Source organism: Brettanomyces nanus, chromosome 4, assembly GCF_011074865.1.
Source record: "Brettanomyces nanus chromosome 4, complete sequence".
NCBI classification, from domain to species: Eukaryota; Fungi; Ascomycota; class Pichiomycetes; order Pichiales; family Pichiaceae; genus Brettanomyces; species Brettanomyces nanus.
This window is the reverse complement of record NC_052377.1, coordinates 2,776,583-2,798,785: the sequence shown is the minus strand read 5'-3', so window position 1 is coordinate 2,798,785 and position 22,203 is coordinate 2,776,583. Positions and strand designations below refer to the sequence as shown.

Genomic DNA, 22,203 nt, shown 5'->3' with positions numbered 1-22,203 from the left:
TCTCTCTTTCTCTCTTTTTTTCATTATCACGTGAGCATCTTAATTTTGAGGGTATTTATAGTTTCTCCAGAACTCTTTGGCTTTTCCATCCAGAGACACCCACCTTTGCAGTGAATGGCCAAAGAAGTGAACCCTACAGAGATAATTAGGGTCACTTTCTCCATGCAAACTTTGAGAACTCTGAAATAGGTTGCTTAAAATAACTGCTACTGGAGGAAGTGCTTCTCTCGATATGGTAAGGCGATTCAATAATGGTCGGCTATCTCTATTCAATTTTTCCAATTCTGGAAGCCACCAGGACAATTTGGGAATACTCTGGCCACTCAATCTAAGCACTCTTAGATTAGTTAATTTCGTCTTAGTAGTTGGATGCTGAAAAATAATGTTGGCATCAAATCCTCGTATATCTATGGTGAATAAAGAGTCTCGATGAGTATTAATTAGTTGTGCCAACGAAACTCCTAGTTGTGTAATGTTATGCTCTCTTCTACTAAAAGAAAACCTCGATCTGTGAATTTCTGTGCTTTGTGTCTCTCTAAGTGCTTCGTTTAAGTTGTTTTCTGTCAATTGTCTTGAATCCATCGCATGCCATAGATTTTTCATCTTGATCTGCCGGTAGTTTAACGGCTTTTTCCCCACATACGACACTTTGAGAAGCTTTAGGGTGGTTTTGGCAATACTCATAGAAGGTTCATGACCAGTCATCAATCCGGTACTTCCATTGAGATCATTCAATATTATGATCAATGCTTTCAAGTTTGCTGGCAGACTTCTCAAAATTGAATATAGGAAATTAGAATCACTGACATCAACTTTAAGCAATCTAAGATGGTCAAATCTGCTAATTCTTGATATTATTGTGTCATTTAATGTTTTCGTTGTTCTGTAAAGCTTGTGGGCAGAATATGTTGGTTGTCTTCTAGTGACTACTTGGCGCTTGTCCTTTAACTGTAGAACTCTAACATCTGAAAGTAACTCTGGTGTTCGATTTAGAATTTCGATTAGTTTGAGTGTAATTTCAAGGTTTTTGAATCCCCTAACCATATTCTTATCTCCACTGTAATACATTATCAGTGCTTTTTTTTGAAATAGACTACTTTGACATTTGACGTAGACTGTAGTACAGGTTAATAGAAAGTTGAGGTAGTCCTTTGAATCAATGAATCCAAACACCTTATCAAGAATTTCTTTAGGCAAGTCTATAAACATCTTTTTAGTTTCAAAAGAAATAGATATAGAGAAAGCCACCAAGATGTTCTTGTGTCTCTATATTTCTGACCTCTAAAATCCCAACTAAGTCTTGGTTTCCTTTTTGGGAACTCGATAGCGACTTCGCGATCTCGACCAACAAAATTCCAATCAACTCGGTTTTGGGCATCTCTTTTTGTCGTTGCTTTGAACTCTCACTTTTTTTCTACCAATGATAGGTGAAAGCAACCAACAGCAGACTATATTATCGCGCCAGCCGATGGAAGGATCTAATAATAGCGATGCGTTGTCTGCCTCAACTGTGGTCGTTCCGAAGACTAAGGATTTAGAGCCTGTCCAGTCATCGGTGTCACTTCAATTAATTGACGACACTAAGCATTTCAACGAAGATCTTTTATCTTATATACAAAACTATTCCGATGCCAATGATAATAGGGGGCTTAATTATCACATTGTCTCTGTCTTTGGCTCTCAGTCTACTGGTAAGTCTACTTTGCTTAATCGGTTATTCGGTACCAAATTCGATGTTATGGACGAGCACAATAGGCAGCAAACAACCAAGGGTATTTGGTTTTCTCATGCCAATTACATATCCAGTGACATGGAACCTTCTGGTCGTCATCCAAATTCAAAGCATATTTTTGTTCTTGATGTGGAGGGAGTGGATGGTCATGAAAAAGCTGATGACAAGGACTTTGAGAGAAAGTCAGCCTTGTTTGCTTTGGCATCCACTGAAATCTTGATTGTTAACATCTGGGAGCATCAGGTGGGTCTTTATCAAGGTGCTAATATGGAGTTGTTGAAGACTGTAATGGAGGTGAATTTATCTTTATTCCACGGTAACAAACAGAAGTGTCTTCTTCTTTTTGTTGTTCGAGATTTCACTGGTGTAACTCCGTTGGACAACTTGACACAAAGTTTGCGGTCAGATTTGGATCGCATCTGGTTGGAATTGAACAAGCCCGATGACTGTAAGGATGAGAAGCTAAGTAGCTACTTTGATCTAGGCTTCTTTTCAGTAGCCCACAAGCATTTTCAGCCGGAGAACTTTGAAACAGATATCAGGAAGCTCGGAGATGAATTCTTCGGTGACAACAGGCTCTTTAAACCCGACTATCATCGTGGTATTCCAATTGATGCATGGGCCATTTATTCATGCCAGATTTGGGAGCAAATTGAGCTTAACAAAGATTTGGACTTACCCACACAGCAGATTTTGGTGGCAAGATTCAGATGTGACGAAATTTCAAGCCAAGCTTATGAAAGCTTTCAGAACCTGTTTAACGGAATCGGGTTCAGTAGCATAAAGGAAACCAATTCTGTTGTGGAGAATATGAACGAGTTGCGAAATACTGTTTTAGATGAGTATGAATCGCAAGCTTCCAGGTATCAAGTATCCGTTTATGAGGAGAGAAAGAAAACTCTTCTGGAGAAAGTGGACCTAAAGTTGAATAAAGTAGCAAGCGACAAATTGGAGCAGTTATCGAAGCGTTTGCTAGCACAATTTGGTGAATCTGTCATTAACACTAAGCGTTCTAGCAAGAGCAGAAACAAAAGATTTGGCGATATTCTAAATGACATCGTCGATGAAGATTCCAAAAAGTTCGAAGAAGAAGCGGGCAGTTACTGTATTTCAGAGAATTTCAACTTTGAAAAGCACATCTCTGGATTCCATGAGGCATTGAATGAAGCCAGTGAATTACTAAAATTGAAGGAGAAAGATATGCTAGTCTCAAGGTCGACTAAGAGGTTTCAAAGTAAATTGAAAGAGATTCTTATCGAGCTTTTATCCGACCCCAAGGAGAACACTTGGGACCAGGCTCTTGAGCAATTTCATCTATTTCAAAGTGCATTTTTTGATAGATACAAATTGGATGATGGGAAGGGATATGATCTGAGATTAGGATTGAGCGAGCAAGCCAATGAGGCTACGGTTACAGAAATTCAAAGGGCTTTCTGGACCAAGTTTCGGGATATCATTCATGACTTCATGTCTGAGGATACTGCTGCTCGGATTCTTAGAAATAAGTTCGAGGATGAATTCAAGTATGACGGTGACGGAATTCCTAATATGTGGCGAAATGTTACCGAGATCGATCAGCAATTCAGCAAGGCCAGGGCTAACACGATCTCGTTGCTTCCTATCTTAAGTGTGGCCAAATTATCTGTCAGTGGAGAAGAAATCATTCCTGATATTGATATTTCGCATGATAATGACACAGAAGAAGAACTCTTCCTTGGTGAAACTGATAATTTAGAGCCATCTGACAAATCTCACTTTTTCGGGCATCTTCTCACCACCAGCCAGCAGAATAAAGTGTTGCATAAGTTGAAAAAAGAAATCGATGCAATATATATTGATGCCAAGAGATCCGTCATCGCCAATAGAACCTCAATTCCGTGGTGGATGTATGCACTTGTTGTTACTCTAGGATGGAACGAGTTTATGGCTGTTTTGCGTAATCCAATGTTGGTTATTATGATCGTTGTTGGTACATCTATCCTTTTTATTGCCTATCATATGCAGATGCTTGGGCCTATGGCTAGTGTGGGTCGTGTCACTTTGTTACAGGCAAGGACGGTAGCTAAACAGAAGCTGCGAGACATTCTTTTCGATGAAGAACTTGTCTCTGTTAAGGAAGCTAACGAAGGAAGCTTGTTCGATGAAAAGAAGAAGGACTTATGAGTTCAATATATAACACTAATTAATATAAAGAAAGTCTAGCAGGTTTTTTGATGATACATTAAGAGGTTGCAAAAATCAACTGAGCAAGGCGTTCTTGATAAAAGATAATGAGAATTAGCTTGAGCAGAAAAGCAATACAAATATAACTTCCTTTAAAATGTCTTCTTACATTGATATTTTAGAGGATGACAATTATTTGAACTCCCATAAAAATGTTTATGACTGGGTGGCCAAGCTGGTTAAGGCGTGCGACTGTTAATCGCAAGAGCGTGAGTTCAATCCTCACCCTGGTCGCAATTTTTTTTACTTTCCATGACTACTAATTAGTTAGATTTAGTTAGATTTAGTCCCCGAAATCCCTTTTTATTTCATTATACGTCATTCATACACCACCTTTATCGCCCAAACTTTCCAAACTCTCAGCCTTATCATCAGAAGTACTTTTGTGCTTCAACTTAGTTATGCTTTTGGACCTCTTGATGACTCTGTCCGTGTCTGCAGGTTCCGCGTTCGGCCTCTTAGGAGAGTTCACATCCTCAGCAATCCAAGAAATCTGGGTCATCCTTATGCTATCTGTAACATCTGAGCTGGGTTTGTCATCCGAACAATTCGCCTGGGACCTACATTTCTTCAAGTCAGAGTTCACTTCATCCACGTTACTCTGGACGGACACAATCCGGTCAATAACCCGTAGAAACCTCACTGCATAAACGTTGGCGAGCCGTGTAGATGTGTTGCCATTGAGAGAGCGCGGAACGGAGTGAAACACGTTCTCAGCATGTCCAAAAGAATCCTCCTTGGTGATTAGGTTGATCGAACGAACTTTGTAAGAAGTCAAACCTTTTGAAAGATCCACTAAATCTTCAAGAGATAAATTAGGCGGCAGTAAATCACCTGGGGTGGAAAATTTGAGTGTATTCACCAAATGATGAATAGTAAAAGGTGGGGATTGAGGGAACCGAGAGCAAAGATTGGCCTGTACTCGTCCAACCATGACATCAATCGTCTCACGAGACTGATCTAATGGATTGGTCACTACAAAATTCATATCCGCCTTGTACAACTCGGAAACGATGGATCGTATGTAAAGAGCCATTTTCTTTACTATATCTTTCCACTGAGTTTTTTGGTTGGCCGAGATATAATCGCGATCCAACTGGATCTGATCAATCGACTCACGAAGAACTGAGTCCATATAAGAAGACAAATCTGGTGATAGCATGCTGTACCACGAAATGGAGAAAAGCCTAACTCTTGTTACAAGTTTAGAGACCTAGGACTTTGATTCCACCCCCCACGCGAGCAAATAGTTGGGCGGTGAAAATATTTGAGACTTGAGCCTCTCTCTAATCCTCAGTTTGCTACTCTTTTCGTATGCTGAAATTCGTACGTACAATGTCCTCAAATTCACTCAAAGTCAAAAAATCAGAACAAGAATGGCGTGCCGTTCTAAATCCAGCGCAATTCGCCGTTCTTCGTGAAAAGGCCACAGAAAAATCGGGCTCTGGGACCTATGACAAGTTCTCTGAGAAGGGTATCTACCGCTGTGCGGCTTGTTCACAGCCCATTTACAAGTCCACTACAAAATTCAACTCGGGCTGTGGCTGGCCTGCTTTCTATGAAGCTATACCTGGTGCTATCACCTCTCACACTGATAAGAGTTACGGCATGGAGAGAATTGAAATCAGTTGCAGCTCATGTGGTGGCCATCTCGGTCATGTGTTCAAAGGCGAGGGCTTTTCTACACCAACAGACGAAAGACATTGTGTCAATTCTATCAGTTTGAAGTTCGAACCAAACGCTAACTTCGATTAAATATTCATAATTTTAATAGTATTCATTCATAACTAACACTAATAATCTTGAATGTACACTTTCCATCCATCTGGATCGGCCAACACACCAGTATTTTTCAACTCAGGCTTCTCGTTGTATTTGACGAGCACCTCGGCATTCGAGGAGTCCACCAAACTCTTGGCATCGCTAGCAGAAACCGTAAAGTGATCGAAACCAACCACTCCTTGATCCTTTCCAAATACATAGTATCTGAACGAATCGTCCAACTCCGTACCCCAATTATGGGTCAACTCGATGATTGACTGACGTCCTGCCTGTAACACTTTGTCTTCTTGGTCTTCCACATAGTTAGGGTCTTCCTCATAACCCAAAAAGTATAAGGTAAACTTGGCAGACTCATGCTTCCTGGTTGAAAACAACTTCATTCCCAACACATTCCGGTAGAAATCCAACGATTTCTTCGGATCACGAATACGAATCATCGTATGATTGAGACGGTTGGAACCCAAATTATACACGCCTTCCTTCTTTTCAATGGCGTTCTCAATCAATTCGATCCAATAGGTATCAGGATCAAGCACAAAAGCAATGTCCTTCTGCCTTCCATCTTCTAATCTCTTTTGAAAGATGGCTCCTTGCTTCAACAAGTGCTTCTGAGCTTCAACTATGTTCGACACAGAAACGCAAAGATGGCCGAATCCTCGGTAAGGATCCGAATTGCCGTTATAGATTTTCACCGATGTGTTCTTCAATTGGCGTAATTCCACTACACCATCTCTACGTGCGAGATGCTTTTCGTGGGTATTGCCGAGACCAATAAATACAGAAACATATTGGGGAGTCTCGACGCGGCTTAGCTCTTTAAACCCGAAGGCATCGGAATAGAACTTGATGGAATTTGAGATGTCAGACACGTGCAAAGACGTCAAATTGGTCAAACGGGGCATATTTTGGTGGGTAATGAAGCAAAATAAACAAGTGAGAAGAACATGAACATGAGGAAATCGGGAAGCACGTCAAGTTTTGGTTGCGCGGTAGTCTACGGCATGAAAAAAAAAAAAAAAAACTATGGCGGTTTCGGAGTTGGACTCACTCAACTCCGAGAGCATCAGCACAATCAAGAACACGATTATATACATTCAAAAATACATTCATTTCATAATCTGTAGTATTACTTAGAAAACTAATTATTGGCAGATCTTCTTGGATGTCGACCAAATCTGGAAGTCCTATACGGACTTCTTGGTGTCCGTGGAGGTCTTGGAGCTCTTGGAGAGCCTATAGTACCAATGGCACCGATAGGAGCAGGTCCCAACTCGCTGAACCTGCTGAGATTAATGCTACTGCTATTATTGCTCGTCCTTCTATGAGATCTGCCAAGAATTTCAAATCCAAACAATCCTTCCGACTCTTCCTTCTGTGGTGGTACGCTACCCCCGCTCACTAGTAGTGGAGAACCGAGGGTTACCGAGGCAGTGTTACGATCGCGCAAGCTGAGATTAGACCGATGCTTACCCCCCCAATGGAACCCGTGTTTCTAAAGATAACGGTGCCTGCAAGCGCTCGAACTGTGCAGGCGGACTGACTATTGGAGAATCATCAAGTGTCCAGTTGTCAGCACTGGTAGCTACCGTCGAACGCGTGTCCACACTACTATTGTACTGGTGTCCATAGGCGTAAGAGTCTGGGAAGTCGAGAGAATCTTTGGTAAAGAACGAATCCAAGTTCTCAAGAGTGGCCAACATATTAGAAAGCGAGTCCGTGTCATTAGCGGAGGACATGTCTCCACTTGGAAGCTTCTGTGAGTTGAGCTGCTGTTGTATCTCCGGTGATAGAGGGTTGTACTGCACGTAGGACGAAGGAATAGATATCGACGGCTCAAGAGAACTTAAAGAAGCCAAATCCAAATTTGTTTCGCTTAGCGGAAGCACATTTTCGTTGGCGCTGATGCTCTCGATCACCTGCTCAGTAGCCTTACCGTCGGATAAAGGAGGATTGGCTATATCCACAGTTGAAACTACCGTTGCTACCCGTTCCTCTTCGTCATTGGATGGCTCAACGCAGGTCGAGTACACAGAGTGAATATTATTTCGGGTTCTGGCGGTACTAATAGCCGGCATCGGTACAGACCATCCAGATTCATCCGGAATTCCAAACAATGTTGCTATCTTCTCATATTCCTTCCTCATAGTAGCATCGCCTGCACTCATCATAAGATAGTGCTTATCAAATGGGGAGGCTGAAATTTCAGTGGCCTCATCTAAGACCTCCAATGCCTGATCAACATAATCTGTCATCAAGAGGCGAAGAAGTGGAGCAACAAGATCGGCGCCTAAACCAACAAATTCATCAGAGGTGAGGTCCACTGCACGGAAGACGTGTTTCAATAAATCCATAGTCTCAGTCTTGATCCAAGGAATTCTATTGAAGAGAAGACCAAGGAAAAACACAAGCGTCTCTGCCGAATAAGTAGGAAAGAAATGACGCTTTAGGACATCAACTATTTGACTGAGAAAGTCTTCCTTGTTGCGGAACCGCTTCTTGACCAAAGAAGTGATGATTCTGGACAAGCCAGGAAGCTCGTTTCTCTCAGCCATCTCTGCAATAACATTGGCTGAGTTCACAAGATCTTCGGGGAATCTGTGGGTAGATTGAGCATGCAAAAGACGAGGCAGGTTAGCCAAAAGGGCCATAAGAACTCTCTCAGAGCCTGAACCAATTATTTCACTGTCCTTAAGCAGATCTAACCGACATAGAAGCTTGAGGGATGGCTCGTAAGCATTTGCCGAACGTAAACCAATCATGACTGTTTTTTGCAAACCCTCAAAACGCCCTTCCCATTTTGAAGGAAAAGTGGAAATAAGACATTGCACAGTATCACCACTATCCAGGTCGATTTTGGAGATGAACTTGGATAGTGCGGATAGAACTTCAATAAATTCATGTTCATGGATCGTCGATAAAGATGCCACAGACGACCAGAAAAGCTGAGGAAAGTCAATCAGTTGTTCAGATCGAAGTTCGGCCGTAATGGCATTCAGAGTCATAAGAATCTGCATGGCGAAACTTTGGATTCCCAAATTTTCATCGGAAATGGTGTTTGCCAAGCACGATAGCATATCCCTGAGCATACCTTGGTCCAAAAAGCTAATGAGACAACGGAAGACCTGAAACGATCTTGATGCAATGTGCATAACTTTGCACGAAGTGGCCCATTCAATTGCTGTTCGAGACCAATCCTTTTGAATGGATGGAACAATCTCAACGAAGATCGAGAGAACGTCTCTAATAAGCGTATCCATGGAATCAGGAATTCTTCCTGCTTTATCACCAACCAAATCCCTGTACTTCCATATATGCTTCGAGTAATCTGGGGATCTTAGGGAGGCAATTATTGACTTGCTTTTCTCAGATTTAGAGTTTCCGTACTGATGAATTAGATGTATGAGCAATGCACAGGCCTGATCCTGTACCAATGAGAGCTGATGATCCAGAAGCACAAAACTGAGATGAAGTAATAGCGGTAACCGCTCCTTAACGATATCGTTTGGAGACAGAATAAGATCTACAAGAAATACCACATCTAATTCACCCAGAGAAAAAGCTGGAAGACTGACGGAGGATGACTCAAGCACCTTGCTAAGATCCGCGATGTAAGGAAACGACGGGAACATAGCATTATTACCGCCAGACACAAACAAGCTGGGAGTAGTCTTGGTGGTAGGAATCATAGATTTCGGCTCCAAATGGCTTAAGAGGGCCTCTACAACGTTGAAGCCGGGTATAGTTGATAGACTAACCACAACCTGTCTAGAACATTCAACAAAGGCAAGATTCTTCAAAGCCAAGGAGTTCTCCACAACAAAATTGAAGATTTGCTTGGCGCTGGAACCATCTAATCCGGATCCTAAAGCAACCCACAGAGCCTCCACTTCATTTTGAATCCTGTGCGAGTACTTGAGGGTGATTTCAAAAAAGTTATAGAGAACCATAAGCGATGAATCGCGTGCAACGTCAGCCTCCTGCCCATTTTGAGAACTTTCCTTAGTTAGGTTCAACTCCACAGTCTGAACCCACGGTAAAAGCACGGCAATAATGTCTCTTCTTGGGCCAGAACCAACCAAATGAAACAGCATGGTTAGTTCAGAAATCATCATAAACTTTTCTTCTGGGTGATGAGTAGCAAAATGTGTAGAAAGCTCAAACAACGTTCGTTTATAAATGATTCTGGAACGGCAACAGATACCATCGACGTAGGGAAGACTGAGATCAGAGCCATAGAACTTCATCTCGGTGAATTCTATAAGAGCAGAAGCGGCTGCTCTCACGTTATAATTGTCAGAGCCAGATGCGAACAGAGCCAAAGCCAATGGCTTGTAAGCAGCATAGTCGTATTTAATTCCCTTGACAAAGGCATCTTTAAGCGTGACAAAATAGTTGCCCAGCGAAAGATCATCGACGTAACAACGCTTAATTACCCTGTTCAGAACATCGATAGGTACACTATTAACTGTAAGAATGTCAAGAACGGCACTACGAGCCAAAGATGAGATTCTTTCGTTGCGAGTATTGAACAGAGCATCCGTCCATTCAAGGAGGCAACTAAAATCAAAAGAATCATCATCTGAGACGGTAGGACTTGCGCACAAGGACGCCATACAACTGATAGCTCCATATTGCATCTGATGCTTCTGCAGCTCCAAAGAAGCTTGCAAAGTCACGGCATCACCAATGTCAATCTTCATGGATTTATAGCGCTGTTGGAACAATCCAGCATCGCGACCATAACCACACCACTGCATCATGAACTCGAACGCCTGCTTTCTGAAACTGAAGGGAATCCACTCAGCAACTTGATCTCTCTTAAGAAGCTCTCTATGTAGAGATTCCAGTAATCCACAGAAATACTTTCTTAGCCGCTGGTACTTGTAGCTGGATTGAGAAGAGGACATAAGAAGCACTGCCTGAACATTGATAAGCAACGATTGAAGTTTTGAAAGAATCCATTCGTCCAAGAAATCTTCATTGTGACGGGTAAAGTTAACAATTACCTTGTTCAATATACAGCAGATCTCAGTTGTGAGCCTAGAATCCACTAGCGATGAGGGAGACGAAGAAGAAGAAGAAGCAGTAGACGACGAATTCAGAGTTAAAGTGGGATGCAACTTTGATGTATAAGAGATAGATCTAACATGAGATGCTGATCCATTAGCTGTTGTAGTACTAACAGCGTTTCTCTGAACAGGCCTAGCCGGAGTCGGTAATTCTCCACTGAGAGCAATATCAACACTCTGCATGAAACTCTTGAAGATATTCACGTTGAGGCACGAAAGGCCTTCCACAAGGGCATCTTTGAGTCTGGCATTACTGGTAGTAAGCAAAGGAACAGTAATTCGGAAGATAGACCTTGCAGAAGTGATTTTCTGGTGCTGAACTGTGAACATCTGTTGTGACTTTTTCCGAGAATGTGTCTTTTGTGGCACATGTAACCTCTGCTCACTGGTAGTGGTCAAAGAGCAGCAAGCTATCTTGAGATAAAGCATATAATCCCAGATAAGTGATGAGTTGTTTCCAACACCTCTGCCATTACTAATAGCCACGATACCATCATATAATTGTACTAACCTAATACAACTGAGACTTCTGGCAATAGCTATCTGAATAGGGCACCTTAACACCAACTGTTCCAACACATCTTCAAAAATCTTGAACCAAAGAGCAGCATCAACTCCGTGGGGCGACTCAGCAACGCGCAGCACAGTGTCTTTACGACCTTGCCTCTGTAATCTGGCGTACCTTTTCCTTTCGGCTTCACTAAGAAGATGTTTTTTGGCAGAGATATACTCAAAAAAGTCCAAGCCCTCCAAAATCTGAATCACTCTGGTTCCAAACTCTGCTACAAACTTTGAAGGAACCCTCGAATGAGATGGACCCTGATGACTAGACGTGTCTGTTGCGGCATTATCCTCGCCGGTCAGATCATACAAAACTTCGTCGAATTGTGTCACCATTCGAAGAATTTCAGCACCCAAGAACCTGACCCGTGAATCATGATTGAAGAAGAAAAAAAGAGCATTGCCTTCGACTTCATCAATAATATTGACGATATTCTTGAGCTCCAAAGACTCGAGCCTCTTTGTTTCGTGAGGCTCATCTTGAACAAATCCATGATTGACGTTATACATAGCCGTAGGTTCTGTCTCAGACGACTCGGGTGCATCAGTCAGAGATTCAAGCCAGCTTTGAAGTACATCCACATACACTTCTAATAATCTGATATAACTGTCCGAGGAGAGATATTCATGGTTCAAGTAGCTAGCGGTCTTTTCATCCAAAAAGAAAGCAACGGTAGTGAACGTAGTAGTGATTATGTTGGGGTTCTTTTTACTAATAAGAAGTTTGAGGGCATCCACGCAGTACTCGGCAATTGTAGCCTCGCTGTGAACGACATTTTTCACCATTAATTCTACTATCCGTCGGTAATTTGTGGCATTACCAACGTCCGCACACCAAGTTACTGATGAAAGTGCAGTTGCAAACAAATCCATGCTATGAAAGTGCTTCTGGTCGGTATGGAAAAATGATGACGATAGACGGGACTGCAATGAAGGAGTACGCACCGGATTAGGCGTGTTCTGAGCATAAGTTTGACTTGTAGGAGCTTCTTCAAGAAATTTGCAACCAACTGAGACCTCAAGCACAAATAGAAGATTCTGGATGATCATAGACACTTCTGTGTGAACAGCCGCGTTGGAAGAAGTCTTTTCAAACACTTCCATGCTACCCGAATCATTAGAAAACTCCAATGGATCCAGAGACGAATGAATCACATCATCTGTCGGAAATGGCGGCTGCTCAGCATGCTGATAGTCCCATAAGATGCACGAATATGACCTTATGCAAAGAGTAACACGCTCAGAGGAAACAATTTCGGCATTAACGCCACTGTAGCCAGATTTAAGCACTGGTAGTAGTACATTCTCTAGAGTAAAGTTGAGCTGAGAGTAAGCCATGGCCCTAAGGATTTGCACAGTGGATTGAATAAGAATCGGATCATTTGTGAGCCACTGTTGTCTTTTTGAATGATGGGTTGGGAAAAGAAGTGAGGCCAATAGCTCCATATTTCGAGTTTTAGCGTTGAGGGTATCGGAATATCTAAATAGGTAAGCCCAGATCAATCTACTAATGCAAATAACAATGGTGATCTTCTCATCGATGTCCAGCTTAGGCTTTAATCGCCTAATAAGCATTTCAGCCACAGACATCCACTGCCTATCGAAAGCCTCCTTGGGAAACACACAGAGTGAAGCAACCACCAATATTATCGCAGAGTTCCAGGATTTAGCTGGCTGGCGATTAGCTATTTTCAGTGCTTTAGTGTAAATTATCTTGGTGGCATCGATCCAAGTAGGGTGGTTAACCTCAGCAGTAAGGGAGCCGGCCAAATTCAGAATCAGTTGAGCAAGAACTTCGCAGTAAGATAGCGAGATGGTATCGTTTTCACAGCGGTAAAAAAACTTGGCCAATGACTTCAGGAAATCGGCGCCTTCTTCAAACCTTTCCAAAGAAGTGTTAGACAACTGCAAGTACCTCATTCCATGAATTAAAAGACTGAGCGAAGGCTCTGAAACCACCGAAGAGTCCGTGTAGCCGGTAGGGAACTTTTCCAAATCAGCAATAAAGCGATCACTGACGGAAAGAAATGATCTTTCAGACATTTCACCAAGCAGCTCTGCCAATAAGTTCCAATTAGCCGAGTGAATGAGACTTTGACTGACAACGTAGGGATCCATATTGCGCATATAGTTATACATAATCTCTTCGAGGCCTGCATCCTCAGGAGAGGCGGCGGGGCTTTGCCTCACCACTTCTATGAGCACTCTCCAAAGAATGAAGGTGGATATACTGAGTTGTCGATCTGCTTGAGTGAATGTGATTTCTGATTTCTGAGCCTTCTGCAGGAGTTGATCAACAGAAGATCCAGAATCATGGCCAGTGTGAACAGAGCTAACACTATTAGAACTTTGACCCTTCTTCTGAGCAGTCACTGCCTCCCTGTAGAGAAGAACGTCCTTCTCCAATATAGATCTGGCCATCTCTCGTAGTTCTGACTTACCACGACGCCAATGCATGACCGCATCTGTAACTCGGCGTCGAGAGCAACGAGCAATATAACCTAAAGAGGCTACAGTACGGTCGAAAGTGGGATCGACGCCTTCAGAGAGCATCTCCACAATGTTAGGCTCTCTATCCAAAGGGACAGAATTAAGGCAGAGATTAAGCTTTCGTTCGGCATACTTTGTGAACTGACGAACCATAATGTTGAGAGTATATGAGGGGGGTGGCCGAGTAGCAGAATTCAAGGGTGGAATAGATAAATCACTCGAAGACGTGGATCCATCAATGGACCGAGAGTCCCTGTAGTCATTTGATCTAGAAACAGGAGTTCCAAGCTTAAACTCCATCAATTGTGAGCCATATGCATCATCAAGGTTCTTAGGAGAACGAGTATGTGAAATTTCCTTGGTGGAAGGTGGCTGAGAAGATTGTTGTTGTGGATGTTGTTGTTGTCGCTGAAGTTGGGGTAAAGAAGTATTTAGATCAGGGATCTCTATGGTCGCAGATGGTAAAGGTGGAGCAGTCAAGGGCAACGATCCCAAAACATTTTCTGTAGATGAAGACCCATTTTCTGTAGTCATAACGCGGTTGGAGGAAGAATATTGATGAAAGACAATAATGGATCAGATCAAAGGCATGAAATGATTTGTAGAGATAATCTTTGAAAGATCGCGAGCTCGTCCAGCTCCCGGAACGGATGGAACGCGGGGCCGCGATGCATGTGCTACCAGGGGCCACCAGGTGCCATTGGGTGTTATTAGATGCCATTAGGTGCTATCCTACCCCTTTGCATACTATCTATATTTAATTTATCTATTTATATTCATAGAAACACCCGTCTTTGGCAAACTTACCCCTGATACCGAGATCGACCCAGAATTCAGCGTCGTAATCGATCCCTTCCTCTCCTTTTCCGACCGAGTATCCTCTGGCGTAAAGCTCCCCAGTATTATCATCGTCACTCTTCTTTTTCAGCTTCAATTCCAACGCGTTGGAAGATACTCCCAACTGGGAAATGGAAAATCCATTGAACTTTTCGTGACTGAGCACCCTGTGCTCAAATATATTGGTCTTCAAAACTGGTCCTACGACAACATGGGAATATTTTTCCCGAATGATTCTGGCTCCTAGACTCGAACGTAGTGTATTGTACTGTCTGGAAGTGATAAGCCGATTCGTCTGAAGAGAATACACCAACTTAAGATGTAACCCGGGAGAAATCTTACCAATTGTGGTGAAGAATCCAAGTGAGTTGAAGTACTCGGCTCGGTTAATTTCAAACTTCTTGAATAGAGAAACAGATGTCGACGAGACGATACGATTTAAGGTCTGATCACTGATGGCCAAAATGGTGGCATCTGAAACGTATTGATCGACACTTTGTAGCTTGTCCTCAGATCTAATTGTAATCTTGGAGACACGTGACAACAACCCACAAAGTAAATTGGTAATCAAAGCATTCTTCGAGCACGGATCAATCATCGAAGACACTCCAATAAGCAATGAATCGGATTCTGACCAGCTGAAGTCAGTAGGTAGTGACAATAAACGAGCGCCGATGGCAGAAACAAAACTACGCTGGAAGAAATGAACCTCTCTGAAGTCATTGATCTCAGTGTATGGTTGATTATTGAAGTCCATATATTCTTCATTTGGTTTGTAGGAATAATCAGAGGAGGATTTGATAGACGTCTCGATGGGAACAATTGACTCATCGAAACTAACGACATTAGGATCTTCAACGTCACCTATAACGATAACCTTGGAGAATCCTAAACTTAATACTTTCTGGTAGTGAGCCTTATCGACGATGATCAAATCAAGATCTTCAACGGGTTGCTTTGGAAGAGAGTTGAAGTTGACCAATGTCTTTTCACTGACAAAAAAGCACGATAATGTAAGCAAGACACTTTGAGGACTGAGATAATCTGAAAATATACCAATCTTATCAGATTGAGTCAATTTCTCTAATTTGGAAGATATGATATGGATCAAATGATTAATCCGACCTATGGAAAGTTGAACGCCATTATCGAATTGAATTAAAGTGGAAGCAGTGCTGGAGTCAGGGGTATCCGAAGTTCCCTTCAGGGCGATACTCCAGATATCTTTAAGACATCCATCTCTTAGCTTGTAGCCAATTCTAATACGTAATCCACCAGTGAGAGGTAATCCATGGGGGACATCAACAGATCTATAGGCGGTAGATTCGCCCTGTTTTCTGGTGGGACCAACGGAGGACTGGCGTTCCAAGAAGGAGGGACTTATATCAGCAAGATTTGCCTTGATATAAGGTAGGCAGATGATAAAGGTGACAAGAGCAATAAGAATGAGTGTGACGAAAAGAGACATGACTGATAAATGAATAAATAAGAGTGGCAGAACACTGGAAGACGGAAGATTGCCGAAAACTGGGACGAAATCAAAGAACAGAGAAGAAGAAGAAGGAGGTTGGATCATTATCATCGTTGTCCGAGCTATACGAATGCGAGAGATATATTATCTTAATAGCGCTCGGGTGGATCGATGCGCGGGAGAACCGGCTCCTCCTGGCTTCCCCTGGCAGAGCTGCTGCGAGAACCGCATACTGCATGGCTGTATAGATTCGCGACTCCATCCGCCTTATCGCGTTATCCCTTACTCGTTTGCTGTTTCTTCTTCATCGCTCAACACTTATCACTCATGAAACTTCCTTCATCTGTTTCCAGGGTAACCGATTGGTTAACAGAAAAATCAGCGTCAGAGTATTCCAGGCTTGCCTCATATCGCGCAGAGGCCTCGAGGAAAGCAGAGAAAAGCACGTCCATTCTTCGTAAGCATTGGATTGTTAAGAGGTACTGGCCTCTATTTCTACCTGGCTTGATATGGCTTTCCCTTTTTATTTTCTTTCAGAACTTTCAACCTTGGGCCAATGCTCGCCATTGCCAGTTCCTGGGACAGCTGGATGCGGCAAAAGAGGGTATAAAGCCTTATAACATCATGTTAGTGGCGGACCCTCAGTTGATAGACAATAACACTTATCCTAATTACGGTAAGTTCGCCTTGTGGCTATCGACATTTACTGTGGACAATTACATATACAAGAACTACTGGCAGTTGGTGGACACTTTGAAGCCGGATGCCGTGGTTTTCTTGGGTGATTTACTGGACAATGGTAGGGAATCCTCGGACGTTTACTATGAGTACGAGTTCAGACGGTTCAACAGAACTTTCCAGCCAGAATTGTTACGCAAGAGAGGAATTGAAGTTGTTCTCAACATACCGGGTAATCACGATATTGGCTTTGGAAACGGCGTCACCAAGCCCTCTCTTGACAGATTTGAGAAGCATTTCGGCAAAACCAACCAGGTCATTTCACGTGCAGGTCATCAATTTGTCATGTTAGACGCCATCTCTTTATCCAACACACGTTATGAAGCGGTTTCTGCAGAATCTAAGGTATTCCTTAGGCAGCTTCACGATGATGTTTCCCACCCTCCTCGAATTTTGTTCAACCACGTTCCTTTGTATCGTGATCCTAAAGAGGCCACATGTGGTCCGTTCAGGGAGTCTGAAAAATGTCTTCCGGCCGTTGCAGGATACCAATATCAGACACTAATCAATCCTACCATTTCAAATGTTATCTTAAGGTACGCCCAGCCAAGCATTATCTTTTCCGGGGATGATCACGACTACTGTGAGATGGTGCACACCTATGAGTACAATGGCGAACAGAAGCACGCTATTGAAATCAATGTTAAATCGATTTCTATGGCAATGGGTATATGGAAACCTGCCGTTCAGCTTCTTACCGTGTTTGATAAGCCACTTAAAGGTAAAGTTGTTAGGGTCAACGGCGAAGAGGTCAAGGATATCGAGCCTACGTTCATGTATTCCATGTGCATGTTAACGCCTCCATACGAGGACATAATATTCTACAGTATATTTGCTGCAGTAAACTTCTTATTTTTTGTTTACATCTGCTGCAAGCCAGAAAAATGGCGTTCCAGTATGGCTATCGACGATGTCTACGAAGAGCCAAAATTGTGGAACCGAATCAAGGCAATAAACATTAAAATGTTATTCGAGCTCTGTTTGGTAGGGTTCGTGGTGGTGTGGTTTGTTTACTATACTTTATTTACTGTGCATTATTATTAGATAGATATATTCATTTCTGATCGCATTGCTTGTGCTGCCTGCGTTGATCGCAGAAATCGCGTATATTTCGCACGCCTCCAACTCGTAGCATGAGTCTTAGCCATCCTCAAAACACTCGAAAGCCGCGCCAATGCTGCTTCCGTGGAAGCACAAGTCGCAGGCTTGAGTTTAAGAGGTAATGACCAGAAGGACGAAGAAAATAGTGTTTTGTAGAGCGACAAGTCAACGTTGAGATCAAAAGATAACCTATCCAGAAGCGTGAGCTCATTAGCCTTGAGCACTTGTACGGATAGTCCTGTCAGTTTACTCCAAGCTTTCAAGGAGTAGTTGCAATCCTCGTGATATTTGGAGGCCAAGATAAGACAGCTTAACCAGCAACGACGAGTGCAAAGGCAATTTTTACCCTTCGCAGGGCCTTTAGCCGAACCGAGACTTCGACAGTATATGTAAAAAAGATACAAGATGCTTATGCGAAAGACAGCTGGCGACACTCGACTTCTGGCCAAAACCACGGTGATAAACTTGCATAAGCAGGTCACAGAGGGACAAGGAAGAAGAAGTAGTTTAGCCAATATAAATATGAGAAAGATCTCCTTGTTGAAGGCGGCGACATCTGGGAGCGAAGATGTAGAAGAAGACTTCTCATAGAGAAGATCTTCCTTCGAGTAAGGGGGAGTAGCCTGACATAGAGGGGAATCCTGGGAAACCCGAGAGTTCAATGGATGCACCGCTATACACGGACTTCCCCTATCAGAATAAGCTTTCCCTCGTGACATGGGGGTCTGAAAATAATTATTCATGGAGCATGAAGAAGAAATAAGAATGAGGAAAGACTTGAAGCCAGATATGTATAAGAGGTAGTTGATAAGGACACGCGAAGAAAAAAATTAACACGTACTTCGCAAGGTACGCGGAAGCGGAGAATGGGGGGACCAGCCATCGGATCTGGGTCACTGACCACTGGCCACTGGGGAACCGGGAGTCACGGAAAGATACCGGGTGCCACCGAGACCCCCGACACACCGGGTGGTACGGAAGGACACCTGGCGACATCAAAAAATACCGGGTGCCACCGGGACCACCGAGATACCGGGGAAAACACTTCAAGTCAGTACACCTTCCGGCAAGTCAAAGACAGCCTACATTTTTTGAGGGTATATTGTATTACTCAAGGGAGATATAAAAACCTAAATATATAGCAGCTATCAAACAAGCTTAAAAGTATGGGTGTGTTCCTAACTCCTTCTGATCTGGCAAATTGCCAGAAGCAGAAAGCTCTCGGATTTTTTTTTTTTTTTTTTTTATTATTTTTTTTGGGGGGTGGTCTCAAAATATCCACCGGCCTTCCACGCTGGGGAAATGGCTGTAAAAATGGCGGACCTGTTGCTTTTTGTACACTGTTATGGCTTCGCGAGCACAATATCGCCAATGATGAGATGCTTTTTTGAAGCTCCTCTTGTTGAGATACATCAACTCGATCTAAGATCGCAGCTCTTTCTGCTTCAATCGATGCATTTATGTTGACTTTATTCTTTAGGCATGATTTGAGGGAGGGAGGCTGGGTCCATCGATCAGGCTGTGATTCGACCTGTGATTCGACCTGTGATTCGACCTGTGATTCGACCTGTGACTCGGCCTGTGACTCTACTTCTGGCTCTACTTCTGGCTCAACTTCCAGCTTAACTTCTGGCTCAACTTCCGGCTCTCCCCTCTTTCGATGAAGGTGTATTTGTTTGATCTTGCTGAAGATGCGTCTGAATCGGTGCTTTCTTTTCTTTATTGATGGTTCAAGCTTTAGATGAGTTTCTTCAGATAATATACTCTCTGGCAATGGACTCTCTGGCAATGGATCCTTAAATAACAGTGGATCTATGCTCAGCTTGAATTCCCTCACAGATTGTTCACTGTAATAGTAAACGTGATCCTCCAAGTAATCTGAGAATTGGATACTTGGGAGGCTGCATCTCTGCAGGGATTCGCTTGACCTGATTGTCTCAACTGACAGCTCCGTTGGCTTTGGAGGCTCCGTTGGCTTTGGAGGCTCCGTTGGCTTTGGAGGCTCCAGTTGCTCTGGTTGCTTATGAGAAGGGTTGATCTTTTTTGTGTGCCTCTTGATCCACGAACAGATCCGATGCCAATGCTTCTTACCTTGATGACTCTTGTGCCTCTTTTCTTCCTGTAGCTTGATGCTTGGAGGAATAGCCACTAATTCAGGGTTCAAACGAGGATGCGATCTGTGCCATTTTCGATGCTTTTTGGCGGTCTCTGAAATCTCTTGAAACAAATCAGAGTGCATGTAGACTGACTTTGCTATATTCCTGGTATTCATCGAAAGTGTTCCCCATACCTGTAACTCTACTTCCCAGAGGGCAGGAGTATATGGATGATATGGAGAATATGTCCGGCTGTATGCATCGTCATACTCTTCTTCTGTCCACTCTCTAGATTCCCCGCGATAATCTGCTGCTGCTTCTAAGTCGATAGGACGGCTGGAATCGGGATAGTCTTCTTGGATCGATTGACCGTTACGAGAAGAAGGGAGAAATTGCTGCTGTTGTCCCCTTGTTTGGTTCATTTGGCGTTCACCACAAACGCCATTTGCACCTTTCAAGGTTTCTTCATCAGCGTGCTCCATCTGGCACTCACCACAAGCGCCAGAAGAGGTCGTCCCACATTTTGCTTTGTTCAGTTGATTCTCGTCACAAGCGCTTGAATGGTTTGTTGGACATTCCGTCTCACTCAACTGATGCTCACCACAAGCGTCAGAGGAGGTTTGACATTCTGTCTTATTAAATTGATGCTCACCACAAGCGCCAGATGAATTGTTTCGCTGGTTATCACCAAAAGAGCCAATTTGATTCAAGGTTCTTACATCATCATTCTTACTATCTTCACCCGTATAATCATCGTCGGGGGGACCAACGAAACCATCATCAGGTGGATCCGTGGGTACATCCGTGGGTACAGGCCCGTCACGGGCACGCTCAGTGTCATTTGAGTCACTGTCAGCAGGAGAAGCGCCACTGCCAGAGGCGGCGCTAGAGACCGAAGGCTGGCACTCTGCAATTTCATTCTCTTTCTCGTTCTTTTCAACTTCCACCTTCTCATCATCATCTTTCTTCTTTTCTTTATTCTTTTTTGATTTTTTTGTCTTTTTTGTCTTTTTTGTCTTTTTTGTCTTTTTTTGATTTTTTTGATTTTTGTTTTTAATATCATTCATATCATCATCTTTATTCATAATCATCATTCTCTTCTTATCATCTTCCTCTTTCTTCTTTCTCTCATCCTCGTCTTTCCTCATCTGTTCACGGACTCGACTGTCCCATTTAAGGAAGGGTCCGTACAAATCACACTTTCTGTTAAAGTCGTCCCAACAGTCAAGAGATGCTTGGCTGTTGTCGTCATTATTGTTGTTGTTGTGCTTGCTTTTTGTCTCAACGTTCTCCTTCAATCTATTTTCCGAAGAGCCTTCTTCAGCCTTGCTGCACTTTTTGACGCCAGTTTCGATTTTCATCGACTTCATTCCAATGGAACGGTTTTGGATAGGCACTGTTTGGGTAACCGGATTCCTGTTAGAGACTCTCTTTTGGATTCCTTGTTTCCTTATTTGTTTGCTGCCTGTTCCTTATGCTTTCTGGATTGACTTTTGCTTAACTCGCTTAACTTGCTTAACTCGCTTGGGGTGACAGTTGGGGATCACAATAAATTGTAATCGGGTGGCTTGACTATTGATTTATGTTGCTTACTAAAATAATAAGCTATGAATCTTTATCAAGTTTGACTGTAACCTTTAAAGTGGTAGCGGGAAGATTAGACGCTCCGAATCCAGGATTTCAATTTTGTACTTGATGTGAATCCCCAGGATGTACCCGATTAGGAAATTGATTGGAATCAATCAAGCGCCTAAAAGGACCAAAAAACATCAAAAAAGAAATATATAGGGTCATAACTAATATATGCGGTGGCAATCCTTGCATTTTTCCTTTAGTTTCCTTTTTAGGAAATTATCTAGGATCGCGTATTGAATATTTGAATAGTTTCGAATAAGAAAGCATTACTCACTCTTTATACTATATGGTGTGTGGTCTGAAATTATCAGTTTTTTTGACTTTGTTTGATAACTTGCTGACTGTTCCCCAGCTTGAACTGCAGATGTCCGTCCACGGGAAGAGGCTACTATTCAAAACAAGCCGATACGAGTCGATCGACTATTTATTTGGATTCGCGAAACGAGTTCAACTTGGATTTCCTCCTCC

General features: G+C 42.8%; 9 protein-coding genes and 1 non-coding gene across 10 annotated transcripts; 4 read left to right on the top strand and 6 right to left on the bottom strand.

Moving 5' to 3' along the window:
• Positions 1-39: 39 nt before the first annotated feature.
• Positions 40-1,209, bottom strand: FOA43_004569 (uncharacterized protein; the record flags this gene model as incomplete). The annotated part of the gene is made up of 1 exon (XM_038924800.1): positions 40-1,209. One exon carries the CDS (start codon positions 1,207-1,209, stop codon positions 40-42), a length of 1,170 nt encoding a protein of 389 aa, XP_038780728.1.
• A 211-nt stretch (positions 1,210-1,420) lies between these two features.
• On the top strand, positions 1,421-3,895 carry FOA43_004568 (uncharacterized protein; the record flags this gene model as incomplete). The annotated part of the gene is made up of 1 exon (XM_038924799.1): positions 1,421-3,895. The coding sequence occupies one exon, from the start codon at positions 1,421-1,423 to the stop codon at positions 3,893-3,895; it is 2,475 nt and encodes an 824-aa protein (XP_038780727.1).
• A 220-nt stretch (positions 3,896-4,115) lies between these two features.
• On the top strand, positions 4,116-4,189 carry FOA43_004567. The gene has a single exon. It is a non-coding gene; the product is annotated as a tRNA-Asn (tRNA).
• An 88-nt stretch (positions 4,190-4,277) lies between these two features.
• On the bottom strand, positions 4,278-5,117 carry FOA43_004566 (uncharacterized protein; the record flags this gene model as incomplete). The annotated part of the gene is made up of 1 exon (XM_038924798.1): positions 4,278-5,117. One exon carries the CDS (start codon positions 5,115-5,117, stop codon positions 4,278-4,280), a length of 840 nt encoding a protein of 279 aa, XP_038780726.1.
• Positions 5,118-5,290: 173 nt separating this feature from the next.
• Positions 5,291-5,710, top strand: MSRB3 (Peptide methionine sulfoxide reductase B3; the record flags this gene model as incomplete). The annotated part of the gene is made up of 1 exon (XM_038924797.1): positions 5,291-5,710. The coding sequence occupies one exon, from the start codon at positions 5,291-5,293 to the stop codon at positions 5,708-5,710; it is 420 nt and encodes a 139-aa protein (XP_038780725.1).
• A 38-nt stretch (positions 5,711-5,748) lies between these two features.
• On the bottom strand, positions 5,749-6,639 carry FOA43_004564 (uncharacterized protein; the record flags this gene model as incomplete). The annotated part of the gene is made up of 1 exon (XM_038924796.1): positions 5,749-6,639. The coding sequence occupies one exon, from the start codon at positions 6,637-6,639 to the stop codon at positions 5,749-5,751; it is 891 nt and encodes a 296-aa protein (XP_038780724.1).
• Positions 6,640-7,203: 564 nt separating this feature from the next.
• FOA43_004563 (uncharacterized protein) lies at positions 7,204-14,378 on the bottom strand (the record flags this gene model as incomplete). Its single annotated transcript, XM_038924795.1, is given in 2 exon segments — positions 7,204-14,360; positions 14,375-14,378. The coding sequence occupies 2 exon segments, from the start codon at positions 14,376-14,378 to the stop codon at positions 7,204-7,206; spliced, it is 7,161 nt and encodes a 2,386-aa protein (XP_038780723.1).
• A 245-nt stretch (positions 14,379-14,623) lies between these two features.
• On the bottom strand, positions 14,624-16,162 carry FOA43_004562 (uncharacterized protein; the record flags this gene model as incomplete). The annotated part of the gene is made up of 1 exon (XM_038924794.1): positions 14,624-16,162. The coding sequence occupies one exon, from the start codon at positions 16,160-16,162 to the stop codon at positions 14,624-14,626; it is 1,539 nt and encodes a 512-aa protein (XP_038780722.1).
• A 330-nt stretch (positions 16,163-16,492) lies between these two features.
• FOA43_004561 (uncharacterized protein) lies at positions 16,493-17,947 on the top strand (the record flags this gene model as incomplete). The annotated part of the gene is made up of 1 exon (XM_038924793.1): positions 16,493-17,947. The coding sequence occupies one exon, from the start codon at positions 16,493-16,495 to the stop codon at positions 17,945-17,947; it is 1,455 nt and encodes a 484-aa protein (XP_038780721.1).
• Positions 17,948-19,115: 1,168 nt separating this feature from the next.
• Positions 19,116-21,470, bottom strand: FOA43_004560 (uncharacterized protein; the record flags this gene model as incomplete). Its single annotated transcript, XM_038924792.1, has 2 exons — positions 19,116-21,429; positions 21,466-21,470. The coding sequence occupies 2 exons, from the start codon at positions 21,468-21,470 to the stop codon at positions 19,116-19,118; spliced, it is 2,319 nt and encodes a 772-aa protein (XP_038780720.1).
• Between the last annotated feature and the right edge of the window lie 733 nt (positions 21,471-22,203).